Source organism: Gopherus flavomarginatus, chromosome 19 (assembly GCF_025201925.1).
Source record: "Gopherus flavomarginatus isolate rGopFla2 chromosome 19, rGopFla2.mat.asm, whole genome shotgun sequence".
Classification (NCBI taxonomy): Eukaryota; Metazoa; Chordata; order Testudines; family Testudinidae; genus Gopherus; species Gopherus flavomarginatus.
In genome coordinates, this window is record NC_066635.1 from 17605551 (window position 1) to 17633460 (window position 27910).

The 27910-nt window shown below is 41.9% G+C and overlaps 1 protein-coding gene across 8 annotated transcripts in view; it reads left to right on the forward strand.

The window, feature by feature from the left end:
* The first annotated feature begins 4925 nt into the window (after positions 1-4925).
* SYNRG (synergin gamma) overlaps positions 4926-27910 on the forward strand; it is a 60471-nt gene continuing 37486 nt past the window's right edge. For 5 of the 8 annotated variants that reach the window (XM_050929372.1, XM_050929371.1, XM_050929373.1 and 2 more), the window contains exons 1-9: positions 4926-5026; positions 10990-11030; positions 12402-12520; positions 15400-15530; positions 15884-15989; positions 18292-18403; positions 21659-21952; positions 22912-23136; positions 26367-26444. In XM_050929372.1, the coding sequence (XP_050785329.1) occupies positions 4926-5026; positions 10990-11030; positions 12402-12520; positions 15400-15530; positions 15884-15989; positions 18292-18403; positions 21659-21952; positions 22912-23136; positions 26367-26444 (1207 nt within the window). The remainder of the gene's footprint in view (positions 5027-10989; positions 11031-12401; positions 12521-15399; positions 15531-15883; positions 15990-18291; positions 18404-21658; positions 21953-22911; positions 23137-26366; positions 26445-27910) is intronic. The other 3 variants (XM_050929378.1, XM_050929379.1, XM_050929375.1) reach the window with 2 other exon arrangements.

The following is a 27910-nucleotide window of genomic DNA, read 5'->3' on the forward strand; positions in this document are numbered from 1 at the left end:
GCTCTGGCTTGTACTTATAGCCTTAGGGTTGTAACATCTACAAGGTTGTACTTTTGAGACAAGCTGCAGATCTTCGGGGAGAAGGTAGTGCTGAAAGGGCAGACTCCGACAGACTTCAAGAGCAATGAACCTCAGACTACCTGCAACTTCATTTCTCTGATACAGCACAATCTCTCTCAAGTGTTTTTGGTGCTTCTTATAAACAGCGTGCATGCATATTCTATTTACACACCTTTGTAAGATATTTGTCAGGAACAGTTCAGTAGACATCAAAGTACCATAGCAGGTGATGGTGTTAACCTTAACATTGAGACAAAAGTATAGCGAAATTTCCATTTTTCCACTTCTGCATTCTGAAGCACTGAGCCTATTGAAGTAGGACCAGAGCCGCAGCTTTACCCTAGAAAGCAGCTTGATGTTATTTTAGACAAATGCTTCATGAGTTTAGACTCAGAGAGTTTGGTGTCTTCCTAAGAGACCCTCATGAAACCCTCGTGAAACCTTTCTTCACCTGTTTTTGCTTAGAGGATATATGAGCCTGAGGAAAAGTGATATGCTTTACAAAGTCTGCTTTTTCTAAAAGACACTAACCCCAAATGTAAATGACATAACAATTTTGTAATTGTTACTATAAGTGCATGGATATGTAGGAACAGTTTTTTGTTAATTATCCAAGATGTTTATGTAACTGAAGACGTCCTGTCTAGCATAGTGCTCTTGGAGTATCACAACAGATTTTGTTTACTGAATACTAAGATAGCTTTCAGGAACCTTGGACGAGAGATTTACAGTTCTTAATCTTGCATTTCTAGCATAGGATTTCAAAGCATTTTTACAATACTCATGTAGAGTAGGTAAGTACACCCATTTTACAGAAGGGTAAATTGACCCAATGAGACTGTGACAGAAACCAGCTTTTCTGCATTCTGAGACCCTGTCTTAACCATTTACTCCACCTACACTCCCATTCTAATGAGTGCTGCTTGTTTAATACTTTTTAGTTCTTTGCTTGAGATTGGCAGTTTGATGCTTGAACTAGAAATGTGTAAAAAATGCTGTATGGATCATCTGCAAACTGCCCACATGATGTCAGTTTAACGTACATGAATAATGGCACATATGACTATGAACTATAATTAAATCATGCTTCTCAGTATAATCAGTTTCATCCTTTCCTATAAAAGGTGTTGATAACATATGATGCTCAGTTTTAAAAAGGTTTATAAGCACAGCCATAGTGTGGGCAAACTTCACTTGTACAGTTCTGGTACTGCATCTCCATTTTAACCTACAGGACTCATGTTTATGTCTGTCCTGTGCCCATGCCCTGTTCTAGCTCCGCTTATATGCATCTGACACCTGACCTCCTGCAGCCCCTATTATTCCAATGCCAGCCCTCTAGAGCAACACTTGACAGCTGTTCTTTAAAGCCCAGATCCTACAAGCACTTAAGCATGTGCCTATCTTTACTACCCTGCGTAGACCCAGGGAAATCAAGGATTTATTTGAAATCAGTGGGACTCCTCAAAGCAGTAACATTATGCACATGACTATGTGTTTACAGGAATAGGGCCTACATTATGTGATGAGGACATCTGGGTGTCAGGATGTAAGAAGAGACCAACCAAACTCAGTACTTGCGGTCTTAGCAGCAGGGTCTCTGCAGGGTGTCTATGGGGTCACATACATTCCATCCCCAAGGAGGGCAGTGTGGGTTTTTCTACAGGGTCTCTGCAGGGTGTCTATGGGGTCACATACATTCCATCCCCAAGGAGGGCAGTGTGGGTTTTTCTACAGGGTCTCTGCAGGGTATCTATGGGGTCACATACATTCCATCCCCAAGGAGGGCAGTGTGGGTTTTTCTGCAGGGTGTCTATGGGGTCACATACATCCCACCCCCAAGGAGGGCAGTGTGGGGTCTGTGTAGAGTGTCTATGGGGGCACATACATCCCACCCCCAAGGAGGGCAGTGTGGGGTCTCTGCAGGGTGTCTATGGGGTGACATACATCCCATCCCCAAGGAGGGCAGTGTGGGTTTTTCTATAGGGTCTCTGCAGGGTGTCTATGGGGTGACATACATCCCACCCCCAAGGGGGGCAGTGCGGGTTTTTCTATAGGGTCTCTGCAGGGTGTCTATGGGGTGACATACATCCCACCCCCAAGGGGGCAGTGCGGATTTTTCTATAGAGTCTGTGTAGGGTGTCTATGGGGTGACATACATCCCACCCCCAAGAGGGGCAGTGCGGGTTTTTCTACAGGGTCTCTGCAGGGTGTCTATGGGGTGACATACATCCCACCCTCAAGGGGGGCAGTGCGGGTTTTTCTACAGGGTCTCTGCAGGGTGTCTATGGGGTGACATACATCCCACCCCTAAGGGGGGCAGTGCGGGTTTTTCTACAGGGTCTCTGCAGGGTGTCTATGGGGTGACATACATCCCACCCCCAAGGAGGGCAGTGTGGGTTTTTCTACAGGGTCTCTGCAGGGTGTCTATGGGGTGACATACATCCCATCCCCAAGGAGGGCAGTGTGGGTTTTTCTATAGGGTCTCTGCAGGGTGTCTATGGGGTGACATACATCCCACCCCCAAGGAGGGCAGTGTGGGTTTTTCTATAGGGTCTCTGCAGGGTGTCTATGGGGTGACATACATCCCACCCCCCAGAGGGGCAGTGCGGGTTTTTCTATAGGGTCTCTGCAGGGTGTCTATGGGGTGACATACATCCCACCCCCAAGGAGGGCAGTGCGGGTTTTTCTATAGGGTCTCTGCAGGGTGTCTATGGGGTGACATACATCCCACCCCCAAGAGGGGCAGTGCGGGTTTTTCTATAGGGTCTCTGCAGGGTGTCTATGGGGTGACATACATCCCACCCCCAAGAGGGGCAGTGCGGGTTTTTCTATAGGGTCTCTGCAGGGTGTCTATGGGGGCAGTGCGGGTTTTTCTATAGGGTCTCTGCAGGGTGTCTATGGGGGCAGTGCGGGTTTTTCTATAGGGTCTCTGCAGGGTGTCTATGGGGCCAGTGCGGGTTTTTCTATAGGGTCTCTGCAGGGTGTCTATGGGGCCAGTGCGGGTTTTTCTATAGGGTCTCTGCAGGGTGTCTATGGGGCCAGTGCGAGTTTTTCTATAGGGTCTCTGCAGGGTGTCTATGGGGCCAGTGCGGGTTTTTCTATAGGGTCTCTGCAGGGTGTCTATGGGGCCAGTGCGGGTTTTTCTATAGGGTCTCTGCAGGGTGTCTATGGGGTCAGTGCGGGTTTTTCTATAGGGTCTCTGCAGGGTGTCTATGGGGCCAGTGCGGGTTTTTCTATAGGGTCTCTGCAGGGTGTCTATGGGGCCAGTGCGGGTTTTTCTATAGGGTCTCTGCAGGGTGTCTATGGGGCCAGTGCGGGTTTTTCTATAGGGTCTCTGCAGGGTGTCTATGGGGCCAGTGCGGGTTTTTCTATAGGGTCTCTGCAGGGTGTCTATGGGGCCAGTGCGGGTTTTTCTATAGGGTCTCTGCAGGGTGTTTATGGGGTGACATACATCCCACCCCCAAGGGGGCCAGTGCGGGTTTTTCTATAGGGTCTCTGCAGGGTGTCTATGGGGGCAGTGCGGGTTTTTCTATAGGGTCTCTGCAGGGTGTCTATGGGGCCAGTGCGGGTTTTTCTACAGGGTCTCTGCAGGGTGTCTATGGGGGCAGTGCGGGTTTTTCTATAGGGTCTCTGCAGGGTGTCTATGGGGGCAGTGCGGGTTTTTCTATAGGGTCTCTGCAGGGTGTCTATGGGGGCAGTGCGGGTTTTTCTACAGGGTCTCTGCAGGGTGTCTATGGGGGCAGTGCGGGTTTTTCTATAGGGTCTCTGCAGGGTGTCTATGGGGGCAGTGCGGGTTTTTCTATAGGGTCTCTGCAGGGTGTCTATGGGGCCAGTGCGGGTTTTTCTATAGGGTCTCTGCAGGGTGTCTATGGGGCCAGTGCGGGTTTTTCTATAGGGTCTCTGCAGGGTGTTTATGGGGTGACATACATCCCACCCCCAAGGGGGCCAGTGCGGGTTTTTCTATAGGGTCTCTGCAGGGTGTCTATGGGGGCAGTGCGGGTTTTTCTATAGGGTCTCTGCAGGGTGTCTATGGGGCCAGTGCGGGTTTTTCTACAGGGTCTCTGCAGGGTGTCTATGGGGGCAGTGCGGGTTTTTCTATAGGGTCTCTGCAGGGTGTCTATGGGGGCAGTGCGGGTTTTTCTATAGGGTCTCTGCAGGGTGTCTATGGGGGCAGTGCGGGTTTTTCTATAGGGTCTCTGCAGGGTGTCTATGGGGGCAGTGCGGGTTTTTCTATAGGGTCTCTGCAGGGTGTCTATGGGGGCAGTGCGGGTTTTTCTATAGGGTCTCTGCAGGGTGTCTATGGGGGCAGTGCGGGTTTTTCTATAGGGTCTCTGCAGGGTGTCTATGGGGGCAGTGCGGGTTTTTCTATAGGGTCTCTGCAGGGTGTCTATGGGGGCAGTGCGGGTTTTTCTATAGGGTCTCTGCAGGGTGTCTATGGGGGCAGTGCGGGTTTTTCTATAGGGTCTCTGCAGGGTGTCTATGGGGGCAGTGCGGGTTTTTCTATAGGGTCTCTGCAGGGTGTCTATGGGGGCAGTGCGGGTTTTTCTATAGGGTCTCTGCAGGGTGTCTATGGGGGCAGTGCGGGTTTTTCTACAGGGTCTCTGCAGGGTGTCTATGGGGGCAGTGCGGGTTTTTCTATAGGGTCTCTGCAGGGTGTCTATGGGGGCAGTGCGGGTTTTTCTATAGGGTCTCACCACCGCGGCAGTCTAGTCCCCAGAGGCCCTGACACACGCAGCCTGCGGGCGCCGCAGAGGGGGCCCGGCCCGGCCCGGCCCGGCCCGCGCAGAGGGCGGGGAGGGGAGGCCGCTCTGCCCCGGAAGCCGGCGCGGCTCAGCTGACAGCGGCAGCGGCCGAGCGGGAAGATGGCGCTGCGGCCGGGGCCGGGAGCTGGCGGCGGCGCTGGGGCCGCGGGAGGGGGCGGAGTAGCGGGGGTGGCCGGAGCCGGCAGCGCTGGGACCGCCGGGTAGGTGGGGAGAGGGTGGGGGCCCGGCAGGCCCCGGGGGCTGGGCGGGGGAGTCGGGGTCTCGGCTCCGGCTCCGGCTCCGGCTCCGGCGGGGCGGGGCGGGGTGGGGTAGAGCAGAGCTCAGGAAACGCTGGGGGTCGATAGATGGGGAGAGAGTGTTGAGGTGATGGGCTGGGGCTGGGGGGGTGCCTGGGGCGGCGAGGGGCCGGGGCTGGGGGGGGTCTGACTGGGGGGGGTGACTGGGGCGGTGAGGGGTGGGGGCTGGGGGGGGTCTGACTGAGGTGATGAGCTGGAGGTGATGATGGAGGGCTGGGGCGGTGAGGGGCTGGGGTTAGGGGGTTGGCTGGGGTGGTGAGGGACTGGGGCTGGGGGGGTCTGGCTGGGGTGGTGAGGAGCCGGGGTTAGGGGGTTGGCTGGGGTGGTGTGGGGCCAGGGTTAGGGGGGTGGCTGGGGCGGTGAGGGGCCAGGGTTAGGGGGGTGGCTGGGGCGGTGAGGGGCCGGGGTTAGGGGGTTGGCTGAGGCGGTGAGGGGCTGGGGTTAGGGGGCTGACTGGGGTGGTAAGGAGCTGGGGTTAGGGGGCTGACTGGGGTGGTGAGGGGCTGGGGTTAGGGGGGTGGCTGGGGCGGTGAGGGGCCAGGGCTGGGGGGGTCTGACTGGGGTGGTGAGGGGCCAGGGCTGGGGGGGTCTGACTGGGGTGGTGAGGGGCCGGGGTTAGGGGGGTGACTGGGGTGGTGAGGGGCCGGGGTTAGGGGGGTGACTGGGGTGGTGAGGAGCTGGGGTTAGGGGGGTGGCTGGGGCGGTGAGGGGCCGGGGTTAGGGGGGTGGCTGGGGCGGTAAAGGGCCGGGGCTGGGGGGGTCTGGCTGGGGTGGTGAGGAGCTGGGGTTAGAGGGGTGGCTGGGGCGGTGAGGAGCCGGGGTTAGGGGGTTGGCTGGGGCGGTGAGGAGCCGGGGTTAGGGGGGTGGCTGGGGCGGTGAGGGGCCAGGGCTGGGGGGGTCTGGCTGGGGTGGTGAGGAGCTGGGGTTAGAGGGGTGGCTGGGGCGGTGAGGGGCCGGGGCTGGGGGTGGGGTCTGACTGGGGTGATGAGGGGCAGGGGGTGGTGGTGGTGGTGGTGGAGGGCTGGGGCAGTGGTGTGGGACTGGAGGTGTGATTGGGGCAGTGGTGAGGGGCTGGGGTGGGACTGTTTGGACTGTATGGGAGGAGAGGAGTTTGGCTTGCTGGTTCACTTTGTTTTTTCCTTGTCTAAACACTATGCCTCTATGGTTTTGGTTATGGGGTAGTAAATATTGCTTATGGCAGGAGTGGGATAGTTTGTGCGTGTTGTGATGTGTGTGTGGGGGGGCCTGCTGTGACCTGTTTGTGTGGATCCTTCTCTCTCTCCCCTATTAATGTGGAGGAGGCTTCCTGCTGTCAGCAGCACATGAGGTAGAGTGGAGTGGTTGGGGTGGGAGAAGGAGAAATTGGAAAATGAGAGAAATTATCACCTCTGTGTTATGTTTTGGGTGGAATTGGAGTCTAATCTTTGTATTTCTCCTTTCAAACTGGGAATTGGTTAGAGATTTTTATTTAAGTAAAGTATTTATAGTGTTTAAGACTATAGTATTTTTCTGTGAAAGCACGGAGCTGTAGGACTGAGTCAGTCTGCTTTTGATAAGTGACATTGTATTAATCAGATATTCCTGGATACTTAAGTAAAATCTACCTGCTTTGTGTTATCATCAAAGTTCCCATGGCATTTCTCATACAAGCAGACATTTGCCCTGGTGACCTTCACCAAAATCACACACCCATACTTATGTAGGGTGCTTTCCTCCACCTGTCTGCGAGGTTACCACCCTCCACATTAGAAGTGTCTGCATTTCATTAGAGCTCCTGGATATGTAATTTGTAAGGCACTTCAGAATCCTGTAGAATGAGAAGCACAACAATATATATAAATCTGAAATATAATTATTCTGATCTGCTGCTTAAACATCCATCCTTTCTTTACAGCAACATTGTCAATTTAGAATTATGCATTGTGAACACTTCTACTTTTGTAAACACCTACCTTACTAATGAGACCCTAGATTGTGAAAAATGAAAGGATTCCAAAATTCCAGTTTACTTGTCACTATGCTTTTTGTAGCTTTATTCAATTCTCTGAGCTTAGGTGATGGAAATCAGTGAAGTCAGTTTCATTATGGCTTATAGTTTGTTTCACTTAAAGGGTCTTGAGGCGTCTGAGTTAGAAACATGGTATGAAAAACACTTTCACCATGTCAGTATTACTGCTTTACAGGCTCTGCACTCATTGGGACTTATGGGTATAAAAACTCTCAACTATAGACACAGTCTAGGAGTTTGAGTTGGGGAAAGAGTTCATCCTGTAGTTTGTTGCTGTTCTAGAAGCTATCACATGGATTCTTCATAGTAAAATCTGAATACAAAAGAAAATGATTTTTTTTCTTTATCCTGCTGTTTGAGTGAAACTGATTGCTGGAGCTCAGTATCTGAAATTAGAGTACCTATTCTGAAAAACTTACTGTTGAATGATACGATAATATTAAAGTGATACTCACAGTGGTATTAGGCTATCGTCAAAGATTTTCTGAGGAACTTCTGCAGGATATTACCGCTCTTGAACTTTGTCACAGAGATCTTCACTTTGTCTTTTTTACATAATGCTTTTTAACCACACTTCTGTTCCTTATCTCATATACTGCGCAGAGTGAAATAAGTGTGTTGAATATCTGTATGTTTCTGCATATTGTTGCATTTTAGTGCTATGTCATCAAAAGTATTACTTCCTGCTTGTATAAATTTAGGTGTTTGGATACAACACCAAGTGCGGTTGAAATATTTACAAATAAATTATATACCATTGTGTAGAGTAATGTTGAATATGAAGGTATTCTGGAAGGACATGCCTGATAGAAAGGAGCTGTAATATGTATTTTATAAAATGGAACCATGGGCTATTGCATTTAGAATTGATTTTCAGATTGTTAATCTCCCCTTTAATCATAAGCCAGTGTAATGCACAAGGCAGACTAATAATTTTAGCGCAGAACTTCTGGAAACGAGTCAGTTCCATCTTTCACTTTTTTCATATTGATATAGGATGCCTGTTTGTTCAATAAGTAATTTTCTTGTTAATTTACAAAGTTTTTATAGGGTAAAATATGTCTTATTTAAGAATAAATGAACTGAAGTTGCTTAGACATTGTTCACATTAGTAAACAGTAACTGATATTTTTAAAAAGTATGTATCAGTAACTTCTTCCTGTGTCTCCCTAACGATTCAGTGTCTAGGAGTTTTTGTTTTTGTTTTAACTTGATGTGTATTTTCTCTTCTGTTTGTGTGTGTATATTTGAATAGCTATTTAACACTTCTCCTTATACAGATATATAGATACATACATGTATACAGACACATCTTCCATACCAGAATTCCTGATGTTTTATATTTTCTCTTATTGCTAAAAAGTAGCCAAACGTGTAACTAAATCTTTGACTGAACAAAGTCAATAGTGAATCCTAACATATTCAGAATTTTGATTCAGAGAAACCAGCTTGGTCATTTTTGTTTGTTTCTCACAGTCAGCCTCTAATTAGCTACAGTTTTTACAGATGCTTATAAATAAATCACTACTTAACTCTAGAAAGGGATAAATATTTAATGATCTGGCCTTTATTTGCTTACAGCATGTGCTGATACCTTAGTCTGCCTGTCCAGATTACATTGCATTTCAGTTAAAGTAGAACAGAACCTTATTTCTAACACCAGAATCCTCACAAGGCAGAAAAAAGGGATAATTTAAAATAGTTGTGGATACTGTCTTTGATACAAGTGCTACCTTAAAATGTATAGTTCTAAAATAGCATTAATTACACTAATTATTAATTTCCTTTTTGTATTCATCTGTAAATTGGACCCTGGAGTGAATAATTTATACACGAGAGAAAGGTGATAGGTGTAGGTTGGAAACTGCATATTTCTGAACTTCTGTATAAGTTTTATGTAAGTATATTGTTGGCAAAAATTGCCATCTTAGCAGCTGTGGAAACTAAAAGATCTCGATCCACAGCTGAAGCAAAACTCAGGCTGCAATCTGACTGCTCCGCATTGTTTTGTCAACGTGCCTCAGCCTTGATGTTAAGGGAACCACAACTAGGAGCAAGCGGGAAGTTTAGTTGTTGGCCTCCCTGCTGTGACTTGAGACAAGGTTGCCAGCTAATGCCTGCTGTTTTTTTTATGATGTCAGTACCCCTCCACCCAGAACTGGACTGAAGCAACCAAGCTTGTTTCACATAGGTCACTGAACATTCATCAGTTAATAACAGCTTTTGGTGACAACTGACCTGGGTTGGATTCTGCTCAAGCACTCCAGTCCCAGTGCCTGTTTCTAGATTTGGCAAAACATGCCTATTTAGATCACTCTCCACAGGGGCTGCAGGAGACATTTCTGTTAATGGAGAATCCTAAAATTGTGGTGGTGGTAGGGCCTGACTTACTAACTTATTCTTAGATAGATACATGTGTATGTTACAGTTTTGTGAATGGAGGAATTTAATGTGTGGTCTAATGGTTAGGGCAGAATGAAAAGATGAGGAACTAAGAGTATCGTGAGTTCAGATTTGAAGTTATATTAATTATTTGTATTACTGTAGAGCTTAAGAGCCACAGTCATAGACTAGGGCCCAGAAATAAAGGGTAATACAGATTGTCTGGGATACTGTGTGTTCTCAGTTGTAGCTAATTATGATTGAACTCTTCATTACACATAGATGTTGCATAGTGAGAGCACACAGGCACAATAAGGATTCCAGCTCTTTTACATTTACAAAACCCAATAGGTTTCTGAATTCAGTGTCGGTTTTGAAGCATAATGAGCAGATCTTTGCTATGTCATTCCCTCTTCACTTTCTTTAGTCTGTCACGTGGCCTCTTGACTAACCCACCTGGGCTGAGAGATGTTGAATGTCTGTAAGCTTCTCTCTCTCTCTCTCCAGAGTGTTTGATGTAAGAAGTTGGTTGGGGCCTAAAGAAGGTTCTTGGTTGATAAATTATTGCTGCATCTGTTTCAGAGTGAGTTGCAAACAGTATTGCTAAACTAGGTCTCCTTTTTTCTCTCCGGCAAAGCTGATGTTTATGCTTCAAAGTAGGGACAAGACATTGCTCTTATAATTTCAGCTGAATTTTTAACACTGATTTTTATCTTTGTGCACTTGGTCTTTGATATTTGCTGGAATGTGTTTCTCCCTTTCTATGTAGTTGTTTCCTTTTAAATGGGAGCAATGGAAAGTTAAAGCACGAAGAACAGGAAATGGACACTGCAATGTCTTCTAATTCTTCGTATTTAACAGGAAAACACTTTTTTCTTGGATAGTTTTATTTCTCTGTGGAAAAACTGTTATGAAGGAGCTGGGATAAGTATGTTCTGATGCAGCTAGTGATTCTGCTGAATCTGGATACTTATTCATCCCGCAGCTCTAAAAGGCCTAGCCTATATTAGGAAATTGACCCACTGTTGACCCAACCTTAGCCAATGTTGAAAACAGCTCAGTTGGCAAAACAGATGGATCAAAACCATTTTGAGCACCATTACTGAAAATGAGATGTGGTTCTTCTTAGTCTCGCTCTATATAATAAATATAATAATAAAAATGCTGAAGACGGGTTTATTATCGCATTGACACGTCCAGTGAACCCTTCTTCAGCACTATTTCAGGTGGATCCTTGCTGATAATCGTTGTCAGCAATTGTTCTGATTTCTAATGGAGAAAGGAAGGTTCTGTGGTTGATTCCGTGGGTCACAGCTTGGGAAAATGTTTTGGACCAAGCAAATGAGGCAGTTGGGGATATAGTACTGCAGTGGGAGTCAAAGACCTGGGGTAACTTTTACATTCTCAGTAGTTGAGTCCTTGAGCAATTATTTAGATACCAAGTCATAGGCTCATGCTTTTATTTATTTACTTTCAGCTTCATGTTTCCTGTAGCAGGTGGTATCGGCCCACCAGGTGGTAAGTATGAACTTCAGATTCTGAACATTTTAGTTGCCCTTTCTTTGTGTAGAAGTTAATGTTAAGCAATCTAAGTCAGATATACAGTAACTTTGCATTCTTTCCTGAAGTTTAGAATTGGGAATAATAAGCTCACCTGTTAGCTATGTTTTTTACTTCTTCCCTCCTACTCAGTAACAGTAATCTGAATTTTATATTTTTATTTACGAAATTTCCCATATAACTAATATTGGATCTCATTGGGAAGACAGTGTGCTCTGTAGGTTAGAGCAGGGGATTGGGAGTCCGAACTTTTGAGTTCTGTTCCTGACTGTCATTGAATTACTGTATGAACTGGGATAAGGCATTTAACTTCTGTGTACTTCTGTCTACCGGTCTGCATGCCTATATCATATGGGTGTTGTAAGGCCTAGTAAATACTTGCAATGCATAGTCAGAATCTTGAACAAGAGGCATGGCATAAGTGCAAAGTATTATTAAATTAAGAAACCTCACCTTAAATAATTTTTATTCTTATTCCTCAGTCAGTTACTTGTTTAACTAATGGAAAATATGGGGATGGGAGGACGTCCTTTCACTAAGTATCGATTGGCTCAGTAATATGCTGCTGAAACTTCACTGATAATTCCTGAGCCAATTGCATCCTTTCTCAGGCAATTGTACCTGTAATGTTAAATTATCCCTAGCTATAATTATTTTACTGGCAGTGACTATGTTGTAATCAATCTGTGTCTGCGAAGATAACATTCTAAAAATGTTACATCTTTGGTTTAATCCTTTTAGTTTTACTCAATGAATTAATACATTTCTTGCTGATTTGTCCAATCTTATTTAAATCAAGCTTTTATTGAAAGATGTTTCAACTGGTTAAACCTTTTATGTGGGGTAAACATTTCTGTGTGCACACAAGTTGTCCAGTCAACTGAGAAGGTAAAACCTTCGCTGTGCACAAGATGTACCAATAATGCCTAGACAGTCATATGAACTATGTTATAAGAAATAATCCTTTCAGGAGAATCGTGGAATGGGCTACCAGCACAAGTCAGTTATTTTTTGGAAACTACAGTTTTAAAATCAAAGAAGGGAAGAAAATCCCAAGTTTCTTTCAAAGAGCAGTTGAGATGGAAGGAGCGCCCTCAGCTTAACTTGTGATGATGTCCTGGAAGGCTTCTTTTCTTAAAATGCAAGATCCTTTTATTGCTGCCTATGTTGTAGTACATTCTATGCACCAAATCACCCTTGAGTAAAGAGTCCTTGTATTAACTTACGCAGAACTGCCAGTCGCTCTTTCCTTTCCTCTATCTGTTTAATTTGAGAGATTAACTTTAGAACCAATTGGGGACTTAATCAATGTTTAATGTTCCGGTGTAGGTATGATTCCTATTCAACAGCAAGGGTTTCCGATGGTATCTGTCATGCAATCTAGTATGCCAGGCATGATGGGAATGAATTACGGCTCTCAGATGTCTCCTGGACCGATGACCATGCAGGTACATGAGTAACATTCGTTTTCAGTAGATGTGAAATGAAATAGATACTTGAATGTATGTGTCAGTAAGGCTGTTAACAGCTGACCCCTGAAAGAGGTCCTGGGACCTGCCTCTGAAGTCAGAAGTGTCAAGGGCTCTGCCGCTGCTGCAGTGGAAGCAATAGTGGAGGAGGTGACCTCAGAATGAAGAGATGGGCAGTAGCCCATAGGCAGGTGTCTTTATTGCTTTGCATGATTTTAGCTTCCCAATCTTCTCTCTGAAAGTATTTTATAATTGCCATGATACTTGTGGGATTCTGTAAGTGTCCTTGTGATCTGGATAAGTAGCGTGGGGAGTGGGTGAGGCAGTGGGAGCTCAGTGTGCATTCTTCACTGTCATAGCTGGGAGCAATAATGAACAAGGGTATGGGGGGAGAAAACGTTGGGTATTGTAGTTTGCTCTTAGATGTCAGAACTTGGACTTCCACTTCTTTGTATCTATTGCTGCAGTAAACACAGCTAAGAGAAAGGCCCTTCTGCAGGAGGGAAGATGGCTCTCAGCAGTAATGGAAACAAAACTCTCAGTATAAGAGAGAGGTTGAAAACCATTCCTTGTATTAAATATTCTTGATACTGCCTTAACTATGGTTCAGTGTTTAGTATTAAATAGCTTCTATCATCTACAACTCCAACGGGACACTCTATTTGTCTTTTCACCTTGTTTCACCCTTCCTATTTTCTTTTTTCTTTATATTCATAACTATTCACAGTCTACCAAGACAGTATATTATCCAGTGTTTGAAATGAGCTCTTTATAGGGAACATCCATTGGCCTGTGTTCATTATATTTACTATGATCACCCATGTTGTGATTTCAGCTTTGTACGTTTTTTGTCATTTATATATACTAGTTACATATAGAATATTGTAAGCATACGTGGCAGTTCACAGATTAATCAAACAAGGCCTCAAGGCCCCAGGGAACTGCGAACATTTTGGACAGTTTTTTAATACTGTACATTTCCTCTCTTTTGATCAAATCAGTTTTCCAAATTGTTTTTCCTCCTGCAGTTTTGGTATTGAATTTCTCTCCTTTTTGCATGCTTGAAGTAACTTTCCTCCTACATAATTCCTCATAATCTTCACAAGGTTTCTTCCCACGCGGTGGGGGGGGAAACGTGCATTTTGTATTGCTAATTGTTGAGAAGTAAGAGTACAGTATAGTGCACAATACGATGTGAGGAACTTAACGCTTGGGGGTGGAGGGTTGATATATTTCTTCAAAACCTTCTCATTTGTTTATCCTCTAGTGCCCAGCACTCTTACATGTAAATCTCCACTTGTCTAATCATGTAAACATTAATCTAATAAAGTTGCGTTAAATAGCAAACTGAATATAACTATATTTTTGCCCCTTATTTGCTTTAATGGATAACGAATTTTACAAAACTGCAGAAGAAAAATATATTTTTCAGGGGATTTGGTTAGAAATAATAAGATAAAACATTTACTGCTTTCACTTTGTGTAATTTTTGAGTACATCAGCAATGGTAACAGTAGCTTAATTTATGGACAAAAATCTCATCATCCTGGATTACAGAACCATTGACATAACAATATTTCATTATAGTTTTTATATTTCATAGGGTAGTTTCAAGCATCAGCTACCTAATAAACTTAAGTTACATAATATAGCCCTTATGTTAAAATAAAATGTTGCTTTGTTCAAGGGAACCTGAAAACAAGTGTTAAAGTTGTGACCCAATTGAAAATGGACTGGTGAAAGATCTGTCCATACAACTAGCAATATCTTGTTAATGTTCATTAATTTAATCAATGCATGTATAAATTGATCCTGAAAACATAATCGTTTAGGAAATGGTTATATTGGAATATATGTAAAAGAATGTCATAACATTTTAAGAAATAAATTTTATAAAATCACTAGATTTTATTTCCTAAATCAGTGAAAATAATAATTTACCCAAGTCAGGGAAATCTTGTTTATGAAATCTTATGTGTGTACTTACACATGCATTTTATACAAATGGATCCAAAAGTAATTGACACACTTTACCAACTATTCAAACTACATGTCTAGGAATTATTTTGTACACCGCTTGTGTGGAATGTGACATTTTTTTAACACAGCATGAACACTGCACAGTAGTTTAGGATAGGAAGAAAAGAAGAAAATTATAGTGAAGTTAAAGAGGAGACACTTTGGGTCATGACACTTACAATCATAGAATGTCAGGGTTGGAAGGGACCTCAGGAGGTCATCTAGTCCAAACCCCCACTCTTGAGGAAAGTTTCATATATTTTTTAATTGTGTAGTGAGGATCATGATTTTTTTGTCCAAAAATCCAGCACCCTCCTACTACCGTCCAGGACAGTGTCTCTCAGCCTTTCCAGACTACTATACCCCTTTCAAATAAATCAATTTAAATATAAATATTGTACTCCCATTTCAGCATATACTGAATAACAATAACAAGTCATTGTCTGTATGAAATTTTAATTTGTTCTGACTTTGCTAGTGCTTTTTATGTTGCCTGTTGTAAAACTAGGCAAATATCTAGATGAGTTGATGTCCCCCTAGAAGACATCTATATGTCCCCAGGGGTATGCAGACCCCTGGTTGAGAACCACTGGTTTAGGGGCATTGGTTCAATCCTGACCGAGAGGAGTGCTACCTGCTGAATAACCAACGCTTTTTTTTTTTTTTTTTTTTGCGCGGTGCATAGCACCTGAATTGTCTCTGGAGGTCTTGTATGCAAGTACTGAGCAGACCTGGCCCTGCTTATTTTTATGGATTCTAACTAGTTCACAAACTGATGTAGTACAGATGCTGGATTTTTATATTGCTGTACATAACATAGACTTATTTTATTGTTATAGGGTGGCATGCCCCTTGGGGCTATGCAAGCAACTGGAATGTCTTTTATGGGACAGGCTTCTTTCTTAGGAATGCGCCCAGCAGCTCCACAATACACCCCCGACATGCAGAAACAATTTGCAGAAGAACAACAGTAAGTGATGCTTTAATGCCGCTGGCAAAATCTTATATGAGGTTGGGGGGGAGGCATTCTCCAGCTTATTGTGTGCAATAAAAACTACCGTCCTATAGAGACGTTCCTATTGAAGTTAAGATTCTAAAACGTTAAGCTAGTTGCAGATCATTCCATTGTCTTTGAAGGCTGTGTATGAGGTTCGTGATGGCATATGCTATTTTCTATCAACTTTATGAGACTGTAGGAAAGTGTGTGCCAAAGCATCTATGTGAAAAAGGAAAGGAATGTGAAAACCAAGTTACCAATATTCAGAAAGTTGGCATGGAAGTTGTCATCAAATAATGCTTAATTTTTATATTGTTTCACTTTAGAAAAAGGTTTGAACACCAGCAAAAATTCTTAGAAGAAGAGAGAAAACGACGCCAGTTTGAAGAGCAGAAACAAAAGCTGAGGCTCCTGAGCAGTGTGAAACCAAAGGTATATCATAAACAGCATTTATTGATTTTCAGATTAAATAAAACCAACAGGTTTAAAAAAAACATCTTTTGTATATTAGGGAAGAAATAGATTCTTCCTTCATACCCTTTCCCAACTGAAGACCTGATCGGAAGCCTGATGAAGTCCAATGGGAGTCTAGTTATCAATGAGCTTTGTATTAGGCCTCTTGAAAACATCTGATATGTTTAACCCTTTGTACATAGCACCTCTCTTGGTGCTATGTAATGAAAACAAGACAAATGTGGTATTGCAAAATGAATCAGTTTCCTTTGTTGTCTTGATAACTTCACCCTTCTGCATCTCCCTGCTTCTCTAAGGACAGACTGTCTTCTCTGCTGCTATAACATTTGTAACCAGACAGAAACGATGCTTTTTATAGTAGTGCCTCTTTTCCTGCCACTGTGGTCTGAGTAGGTGAATGTTGTAAGACCCAGGTCTGAGGAAAGAGAATCCCTTTTTCCTGTCAGTGGTAGCTCAACAAACGATCCATCTGCTTTTGAAAAGGACAACCACCTAGTCTGGGAACAAAATAGGTTTCTACGATACATAAAAATATCAGTATGTTCATTAATTGGACTCCCTGCTCTCAAGTTGTGGCACAGTTCAAGTGAATACTGTTGTATTGATCTCAAGGGCCAAATGGGATAAGTGTTTATAAATTCCTTTGGTGTCCAGCATTAAAACAGTGATACTTTGGTTCAGGGTTTTTTTCTGCAGAGGCTTTGGTTTATTTGGTTCCTTGGCAAACACCCAAAATCATTCATTCTGAAGTTGAAAGTTTATTGATAAAACACAAGAAATTAAAACAACCATTTATATTAAAGCTGGAATTCAGTGATTACGCAAAACAAACTTAATTAAAACCTACTAAAGTCACTTTCCTTTTGGAGGCAAAATATCAGTCATTTGTTTAAGCAACAACCTTTCTTTGAAAAGGCAAGAGTTAATTTTACACTCAGTCCTGATGTGTGAAAGGTTTTCACTTATGTTTTTAAGAGGCAGACACAAGGTGGAGGAGAAAGAGGACAGAAAAGGTGGGGGAATATCGCTTTTGTTGATTTTTTTGGTACACTGGATAGGTGGTCAGTTACAAATGGATGCTCTGGCTGGCAGGTCAACTACCCCACCTGTTGCTCGGGCCCTGGTTTATATTCCGATCAGGGATGTTATCTGAGTCTTTTCTCCTTAGGGCAGGATTATGGTTATCTCAACTTGCTGTGCTGATACAGTGCAGTTGATTTCAGAATTTGATGAAAAGCCGAGAGAGTGAGAGAGAGAATAGGAGGAATGAAAGGTGTGCAGGACATAACACAAAAGGAGGGGAGGGAGAACAGGATCTTACATGCCTCTGCAGTGCTGGCAATTGCGTATCCCTGTGATGGGCAGAAGACTGGCTGTCATAATGATATGATTCTTAGGCCTCACAAGTGAAAAACTTCTTGAACAAGAGCAAGGCCTAATGGCTTCTTTGTCAGGAAGAAAGTCTTCCAATCTGGTCTGCTCCGTTTTGGGGTCATGGAAGATGAGATGAGCTGGGATGCATTGGGGAAGGTGATGAGATTTTTTTCAAAGTCTCTCTTGAAGAACTCCAAAAGAAGGGAAAAAGGGTGTGGCATGGCTCATCCCTTCATTATTTTGTGCACCAGTTAGGCTTAATATTCACCACACCAATATTGGTTAATTAATTTCTGGTTCCATGTCTTCTGTTTTTACCAAGAATGATTTCAACAGTCCTAGAACAATATCAGCAGACCCTCTTTGTTTGTATTAATACAGTTTCTCTCCCTGGGTCTCTTGCACTTGTTCAGAACGTTCATTATTGAAAACAGCTTGACCTGTTTTCCGTGGTTAATTTCCAAGTAGGCAAAAAGTTGTAGGTTATTGTGACGTGTTATGAATTTTCACATACTTTTTACATTTGAGCTTACAACTGGGTAAATTTTTAGACCTAGTAATCACAACAGTACAAGGATTCTTGTTAAATTTCCAGACCTTGGACATATTAACTCTTTTCATTCCCATCTGAAGACATGTAAATGCCAATGGGTGAAAAACCTTTGCTGTTGTCATTGTATAACCTGTTGAATAAATCCTGTTGTAAGTAAAGGGGTTTCTGTTTATGCTTTACTGAAGCTATCACTGGAAAATGGAGCTTAATTTGTATGATTATTTTTTTTAACATACATTGCTACTTTTTCAAACAAAACAATTGTGAATGTTGGAAGAAGATTCTGAGTTGTTGTACTGTGACACTTTCAAAGAAACTTTTATCATGTTTCAGACAGGTGAGAAGAGCAGAGATGATGCTTTGGAAGCTATTAAGGGAAACTTAGATGGGTTTTCAAGAGATGCTAAAATGCACCCCACTCCAGCATCACATCCAAAAAAACCAGGTATTTTATTTTTGGTTGAAAATAAGACTGCAATATTATACTGCTTCATGTCCGTAAGGACCTTTCATTCATGGAGTTGTTTTGTATTCAGGCAGTCTGAACTGAACTGGTTATTGCGTATGATTCAGTAAACTGAAGCTTTCATTGTAGCTGCATTATGCTTTATAAAATACATGGGTAAAAGTTGTGATCTAATATTTCGTCAAACAACTTGTTAAGCTTTCATTTAAAAATACCAATCTGACAACTTTAATTTGAATATTAACACTGAGCTGTAGCATCTACCAACTTCCCTCATACATTGCACTTCTAAATGTTACAATTGTTTCTAGTCAAATGACTAATTAGTGTTTGTAGAGTGCTTTGAAGCTGAAAACACTATATACATGCTAAGTAGTATCAAAACACTATAAAATTATTTCACAATACTATAATAGGTTGCTCAGATTCCATTACCTGGACATGGGGAAATTGAAAACCTTTAATAATCCATTTTCAGAGGAATTATTACATTAGTAGTAATTAACATCATAAAATATTCCCTCTAAAGAGAAAAATATTAGGTTCCCCACAACTAACTCCTTGTCTTCCCTGAAATGAAGCCTCAATTAGCTAAGCTTGTCCCCAGATGATTTTTTCATCACTGTCTTCTCTCTGACTGCTATTTGTTGGACGTCTTCAAGTTGCTCACAAGTTCATGAAATAACTTTTTGCTGTCTAGCAAGTTTGACAATTCCCTGGCACTGTTCTTCTGAACTGTACTACTAAAATGTTGACTAGTTCAAGGAAACAGAGAAGAAAACTGTTCAAATGAGTGGAGATTCCCTTTCTACCTTGTCATCTTATGAATTTTTGACAAGTGTTCCAACAACAGATTTCATTTTGACTCTTGTTTAAAAACTGGGTGTTTTTCCTGTGGTCGCTTACAGTAGCGATAGATCTGAACTGCAAAGTCTAAAGTTATTTGAACGCATCATCCCTGATAAACAAACCACTGTTGAGTGGAAATACCTTGAACGGTGGTGTTTATAGTGGATTTGTTTTGTATATAGACACTAAATCTATCAGATCTGTTCTAGTGGGACCTAATTTCAAACTACAGGATGGAGATGTAGCGAGTTCCAGCTGCACAGTCAGAGTCCTTTACATGGAGGTATGGTGGAATTACCCACTGCTACGTTTCTTATATCTCCCAAACTTATGGGTTGCTGGTGGCTCAACATGTTTGCATCAGGGTCTGTTAAATCAGCTGCCAAAATTAGAAATCATTGTAGGAAAGAGAGAGCAAATAAACCATCATTATATTATATGAAAAATCAAGATGTCATCCACAATAGCTTTCATTTGATGCTTAAATGGTGGAGTTTATATTAAAACTCCATTTAAAGGAATTAATGGTGTTACTGAACATGAAGTCCTTGAGATAAATAAGGTATGTCACAATAATCCAGACTTGGGAAAAATAACTGTTGGAAAAGCGGACAATTGAGATGAGTTAGTTCTATAACTTAATACAGAAGATAAAAATCCGGGATTTGAAAGAGTGACATGAAGTATGTTGACATTCAGCAACACAGTGCAGGATTTAAACCAACTCTATGGAACAGAATAATGTTGCTGAGAACAAGACAGTATTTTGATGCTATTTTATTCCTGTAAAGAGGCTGTTTTTCACACTTCTTGTTTATGTGTGGAATTTTTCTTGCGTTCAAACCAGTGGTCAAAAACTCTTGGTGTTATTTCTCAAGGTGTTGCATCAAAGGAACTGTCACTTTAGTGCAGGTAGTTCTGTGAAATTATGTGCTGTTGTGCCACTATGGTGAATAACTTGTCTGGAAGTTGCATTTGCTGCCTCTTGTGCTTTTCATGTTTCAATTTTCCTCTGTGAAAACTCACTTGGAAAGCAGTGTTTATTATGGTTAATGCACTTCTAGTTTGACCCCTGTACAAGCTTTCTCCAAGCTGAGCAGAAACCTATAATAAAGGACTTTTTTGAAACCTCTCATGAGACCAGTTGTGGGACAGCAAAAATTTGTTGCCTAGTTTTTAATTAAAGGCTGGCTTTTAGTTAAAGATTGTATAGAATTGAAATAGAAACTTTGGCAATACATTAGTGTAATTTAAGTTGAATTTGCTGGTATTAGGCGCCCCTCAGTTATGGTAAGGATGTATACAGTACATGGAATAAAGCATGACCACCTCCCCTTACCTAAAAAATAGAATTATTCAAAGGCTTTGTTTGTGTTGATGGAAATACACCTAAGTGGTACAATGAAACAGAACCCTTGGAGGATAAAGGGGTTAGTCCAAATGCATGTAAATAAAGTCAATGATGGTCATGCTGTGCTTGACATATACTGTGTTGCCTTGAGAGAGTGTTGCCTATAAAAGTGGTATTTTTTTTTCCGTTATAGCTCTTGAGTCTGGCCAAATTGCTGTAGAACTGCCATTTTGTTCAACAATAGATCTGTTTAGAATGACATAACTTGAGTACTGTGGCCAAGATTTTCAAGTGGCTAGTGAATTTGGGTTCTTGAATTTTTAGGGTCTTAACTTGAAACACCTTAAAGGGACCTGATTTTCAAAGGATCAGGACATATTAAGGTGTTTCAAGTTGGGCATCCAAAATCACTATTCACGTTAGACTATCTTGTCCAGTAAGAATGACCCAGTGATTACTTCAAATCTGTTTAATGTACTTTGCATTTAGGTAGCACCTTTCATCTAAGTAACTCCAAGTGCTTTACCAAAGTCAATATCAGCCCTATTTCATAGATCGGGACACTGAGCAAAAAGAGGGTTTAGTGATTTGCCTAAAATATAACAACAAATTACTGGCAGAGTTGAGAAAAGAATTCCGATATCTTGAGTCCCAGTCCGCTGCTCTAAACACAGGCACACGGGTTACATTTGTTTTAAATTTCCTTTAATATAAGAGGGGGGGAAACCTTAATACAGACTGTGGAAGTATCAGGTTTCAACCCAGCTGGCCAAGTTATAAAAATCTGGAAGAGGAGATTTATAGCGGAAAAAGGCAGTTGAAGTTTGCCTTGCATTAGTGTGGTCGATTGATAGAATGGTAAATATTCTCATTATTTTCGTCAAATAGTTCTGCATATACTTCTGACTTTTCCCAACCTCTGTTTTTTACGTTTAATAATTGCCATTTTTAGAAATTGTTTCCCCTACCTTTCCACCCAAACAAGTTTCTTTACCTCATTGCCTTCCATTGCGTGTGTTCATTCCATTTTACAGATCACCCTATGCCATCACATTCTACTGTATCTGTCTCCCAACCCTCTGCTTTTCTTGATGATGAAGAATTTAGTGACTTTATACAAGGGTCTGTTGAAACCCCACCATTGGTGCCTCAGTCCTCTTTTCAGTCTTACCGCCCTACCACCCAGGCTCGGCAACTGCTTTCAGAAAAGGCTCTAGTCAAACCTCTGCCTTCAGCCCAGATTCCAGTATCTTCCATCCTGCATGATACCATTGGGCAGGTTCCTTATTTCTCTACCTCTACATCTTCGCACAAAACTCGTAAAACAGGTAACTCATCCTATCTTCATTAGCTCTACAATTGGAGATAGCATTTACGTGGAAGCACTGCCTGCCTCGCTTTAACGCTCCCTCTTGTAATCCAGAATTACATACTGGTAAATGACAAATGTATACATTGAAATAATTTTTTTTGTTTTAATTCCTAATAACATTCTGCTCATGGTGGGGGAGGGGGGGGAAATAGGCACACTTAGCAGTTGATTTAAGACCATTCTTGTACCAAAACCTTTCTATAGTTTGGGATGGCAACGTTCTGAACTAGAGGGGGAAATAATTGATATTGATCCCACAATTCCTTCTCCCCTAGCCCAAGACAGGTGGCTACATTCTTGCACGTGTAAGTGGAGAATTTGTATGTGCCCAAGGGAAGCTAAGTAGGATGCATGTGACTTTTCATTATAAACAGCTAAGTCTGAAGCCTCTTGTGTGCCATCTCCTTTATTCATAAGAGGCCAAAGTGCGGGGAAAAATAGAGGTGAAAGATAGGCATAAACGTAGACCTTGTTATGCAATGTGGAGCTTGACTTCACATTCCCCTCTCTGGGCTGATCCAATCGATGTAAAGTTTCCCATAGACTTCAGTGGGCATTGAATCAGGCCATTAGCCCTTATTCCTGCTACTAGTCAGGAGTGACTAGATGGCTGTGCAATAATAAGTGTATTTCCTGTTCTGCTCATTACAAGCATAAGGAAAAAAAAGGACGTTGCCAACCCCCTATGCTGGGAAGGCTCAAGGTCTAGTAGAAGATGCTTGACCTGAATTGCATTGATGTCCTGAGTGAACACAGATAGTGCTCTGGAGAATCAGCCATCAGTCGTATTACTTGGTACCATTAAATATGACTTGACATATCTTTCCCTTGAGGGAGTGGGATTATGATTTGAGGGGAGAATACATACAAAGCTGATTAACCAAATTAAAGTAATTCCTCCTGCTGTTTGTCTAGGCCATTCCTTGGAGGACTCGCTCTTAATTTATGATTTAAGTGCATCTGGACAGGAGCAAACCAAACTTAAAACATCTGAAATTGAGCATAAAGCCTCAGCCGCAAGCCAAGTTCATCCCAGTGTAACCGTGAATAACGGGAATGCTGTAGGTGGACTTGTAAGTGGTACCACCGCTGCAGAGGTGTACAAGGCTTCACAACAAAACATAGCAGTTGAAGAGTGTGGTGAGCAAATGAAACATTTGACAAAGTGTAAATCTGATAGAATGCAGCTTGAATGCTAACATCTTGCACACTAATTCTACGGCAAACGCTGCATTATTTTGCTCTGAATGCCTGTTTCAATAATATGCAATACCTCTCGCTCCTGACTGCAAGTAACACATACATGAATTTACGCTGAATCCTTTCCGCCATGCATATACTATAAACATTTTAACAAGTTTCTCTAAACAGATACTCTGCTGTTTTAAAATATTCTGTCTTCTTATTTCAACAAAACCTATTTGTGTATGCTTTGTATTTTTTTATTAATTTGGGTGGCATGGGAGAGGGTGTGGACCCAAAAAAACCTACATGAGAAACTTACTACTGAAGAATGGGTCATCACCCAACTGCTAGAGGGGGAAATGTTCTAGTTAAGCTAAATCATTTTTCTGGGCAATATTATACTATTATACTATAGCCATTAGCCTGGCATGTGTTTTGTTTTTTTTTTAAAGCCTGTTTTATAGAAGTCAAAACTTCACAAGCTGGGCCAGATACAAATGCAATTCTACGTCAATACTTTGACTGTACAGTATTAACTAAGCAGGTTCTTGTTGTAGATGTGATTTAAGTATTGTTGACTATGGAGCAAACTACAGAGAACTTTAACTGTTGAACCAAAACAGATTAAAAGTGTTGGCTGGTATGTTTGGATACTGCTCTAAAGTTGTGCTTGGTGACAGCCTCAGATATTGAACTCTAGGGTGTTCAAATATGGAGAGACATGGACATAGCTTTGCACGGCCTCCGTTCTTGAAACACAGGTCAATTTTAAAAAATATGTAGATAATTAAATTTAAAAATTCAGATTGGCACTTTCTTAAGGGATTGTGGTGTCTTGCCAGTACTTTAGTTCAATTAATTTTTCTATATTCCACCTTGATTGCTGTTTGATGACATTGCTTTTAATAGTTGGGACCTCACCAATGGGCAAAAAAACCCCAGACCCACCAATTACTGGTTACAAGATGAAATTAAATCACTCTGTTTTCAGCTAATGCTTTTTAGTAGCTCAAGTTATCCATTTACTCTGTAATTTGAAATAAAATACAATTGTAATGCACACTGTGAAATAAGAGCTGTATTTGTTTACAATACAATTAATGTAAAGTAGTGATATTGTGTCTCTTGTACAAACTTGGCACACTCTAGTTAGCTGCAAAGATTAAAATGGTATGGGAAAAGAGATATTGAGACAAAGAAAGAAGAAAAGGTATTTCTGGATGATCTGAGAATCAATGGAAAGTTCATGAGACAGAAATGCAGTCCAGAAAATAGGAGCTGCAGAAAGAGAAGATTATGGCACCAACAGCTAAGAGCTGTGTGAAAGGAGAGGAGTTACTACTAGAGTCAGGAATTTCATAGGTAAGAACCCATGACAGGAAGGAGCCAGAGATGCCTGCTTTCATATGGACTCTGCTTAAGAGGATGGAATGATTCACCATGACCAAGTGTAGTGAGGTGGGAGAAGGAGGCTCTGTTTCAGAAAAGCAGAAGCTAGCTAAACATAGAGGAACACTTCTGTTCTGTAGCCCAAGTAGAAACCCTCATTGAAAATAGTCCAGGATATTGTTAAAGGATTTGAAGAACGAGTGCAACCATTCCAAGTACTTTGAGGGAGGTAGGGTTAGCAGTAATACAGTGATATTGGGGACAAGGGAATCATCCCAAGAAGTTCCTGGGCGGTGCAAACTTCAGAGAATTGGAAGTTACTAAAAGGTAAATCAATCTGTTGTAATGTAGGAATCAAGGGATGGGGAGATTTTTTTAGAGGCGAGATTATATCAGAAATTTCTGGTGGAAGCAAAAATGGAAGGGAAGTAAAAGGAGAAGATGAGAAAAAGGAGGGAATGCCTGAGGATGAGCTGTTATGGGTGATGGAAAAGTTACAACTTAGGGCAATCTTAGATTGAAAGAAGAAAGCAAATTGCCTCTTACTTGGCTGGATGAGGAGAATTGCTGGTGTGGAAGAGGGGAGTGACCGTTCTTAGCAGCTTTGGAATTAGGGATAAGTAGAAATTAAACTTTGGCTTACTGGGAATCCCTGTAGAGTCTGAGGAGATCAAGAACAAATATGGGACATTCATCACTGCTTTTCTCAGTGCATCAGCTCGTATACACAGAGTCCCACAGCTGGTCTGTAAACCAAATAGATCTTGAGGTATGAGAGAGCTGAGGATAGGGAAGTGTTGCAGATAACTGTGTGGGAAAGGCCAGGCAAAGGAGGGAGCAAGCAAAACAGGTTAGAGACGAGCAGGATTTGGGTTTTTCAGAGGGAAGGAAAGTCACTTTCTGAGCAGTCAGGTGATGGGAGGGAGTAATCCGCTGCAGTCAGGTAGTGGTCAGTGTAGGGAAGATGATAAGAAAAACAAGAAATAAAAGAGCAGGTTTTATTGATCATGATGAAGGAAAGAATGAGTATGAATGGGAAAGGTGGCAGTTTAGAAAAGGGGTCAAAGGACTTGTCACAATATTGATTTAAGTCCAAAGTGAAGATGAAATCTGCTGAAGGGTGAATCAGAACAGGGACTGAGAAGGGTCAAACTTGGTGAAACCAAGTGGGGAAATTAACATAATGTTTGAGTCTGAGGAGTGAAGTATTCAAGTTACAGAGGATTGGAGAGGACAGAATGCATTAGAGTTCTGCAGTGACAACAGCAGCAATGCCACCTTCCTGAGCTGATGACTAGGTAGGATAAGAAAGTGAGGGGATGGGTCTAATGGGGCAAGCCAGCCTGACAGAAGATGTTAATGGCTTTTATCATGAGGGGTTCATCTGTGAAACACAGATTATATGTCCTAAACTTGTTTCAGTGTGATTAAATTAAATTATTCCCCAAATAGCCTTAATGTTCTGCCCATCAAATTTATGTAAATAGGCATGGCAGAACCACTGCTATTTATGAAATGTTTGGAATTGATGAGACTTGTGTTCCTGATCAAACAGATATGTTTGGAAAATGAGTGGCTCTTTATTTCATCATGTGCATTTAATTGTATTTTTGTTGCTGTTTCAGGTCATTTTGTTGCAGTATCGGTTTTGGTTTCTCATGTAGCCAGATGATTCCATGTCTGAAATGGGCTGGCTGAAATACCAAAAACTGTGTCGCAGACATTTTCCTATTTTGAATCTCTATACACCTAATATGATTCTCGTCTCCTTTTCTTAATATATTGCATACTTTTAGGTGTTGGAGTATTCCCTTCCCAAGATCCAATCCAGCAAATGATGCCACCTTGGATTTACAATGAAAGCTTGGCTCCAGGTAAAATATTCTGCTAAAACATCATTTAAAGAAAAAAGTATAAAAATCCTTATGCTTCAGTGTTGCTTAATATCTTACCCAAATCAGTATTTTTTTTCATCTACAATAAAAACTTTCCAAATCCCTAAACTTAGTCAGGTTTGATACAGAAGCTTTCTAGTACTGTAGTTTTTGTTCCAAGTTCATGTTGGCTTGAGTCAGAGGTTCTGTGGCTCTGACAGTGAGGAATACCAGTTTATGTATGAGTATTTAAGACTGATGGTATCTCCTTTGTTCTTACTCAGTACTGTTCAGACTATCACAAGTCAGGTTTCACCATAGAATCAGAAAATACATTATTAGATTTTAAGACCAGAAGGGATTATGATGATGATAATCTTTGACCTCCTGCACAACACAGGCAAAAGACCTATCGGGTCATCTTGTCCTGTCCCCTGCCATTGCAGAGTTGTTGTTATTGAGTGTGACGATGAATGGTTACACTTCCCCAAGTGCATATCAGCATGCGATGTTTAAATGCGATACACACTTAACTTTAAGATATTATTTACTGAAGTAGTCATCATACTTGCAGTCACTGATGTTTGTGTCTTAAATTTTAGTATTAAACTTCAGCTGACTAATGTCAACATATATTTCTTTGAGTAGAAGCAGGAAGAGCAACTCATGAATTTCTCGATCACTAATTTAATTTGTAAAGCAAATTTTTTGTTTTTTTTTTAATCACTCCTGGGAAAACTAGGTTATTGGTGCTATTGTCTGAACTATACATGGTATTTCTTAGATCTGGTATAGCTGCAGTGGTAATGACCAAGTTCATCTGTTCCAAGTATAGCTTTGGAGAATCATAGACATGGAGGGCTGGAAGGGACCTCAAGGTCACCCAGTCCATCCCCCTGTGCTAAGCAGGATTAAGGACACTTAGACCATCACTGACAGGTGTTTGTCTAACCGGGTCTGAAAGACCTCCCAGGATGGGAATTCTGCAACATTCCTAGCTAATCTGTTTCATAGTTTCACAGATCAATAGTGTTTGTTAGGGCAGTCTTAATTCGTTGCACAAACTGGCAAGCATTCCAAAACATGTTTTTGGATGTCTTACACGTCTTTGGTAGCTTTATCTGCATTCAGAGAAGGCAGGAGCTTCTTCAAACATAGTAAATGTTAAATCTAGAGGTTATAAGGATGGCAAATTATCTTAATAGGAATTGCCATTGTTGGTATTACATTTTTATGAGCTGTCTCCTTTCAGTACCTCTTGTAATTAAGCAGACTCATTTCTTAAGGTTATTTGCCTTATATATGCCAGAAGCATAGTAAACAGTAAATGAAGTGCTGTACTAAATATTGATTAGATTGCACTGAATTTTAACTACATAATGCTGCTCTGGCTATCTTCACACAAGGATTATCCAGAGGCCTCATTACAGAAATATGTAGTGAAATTTATAAAGAGAACTAGTTGT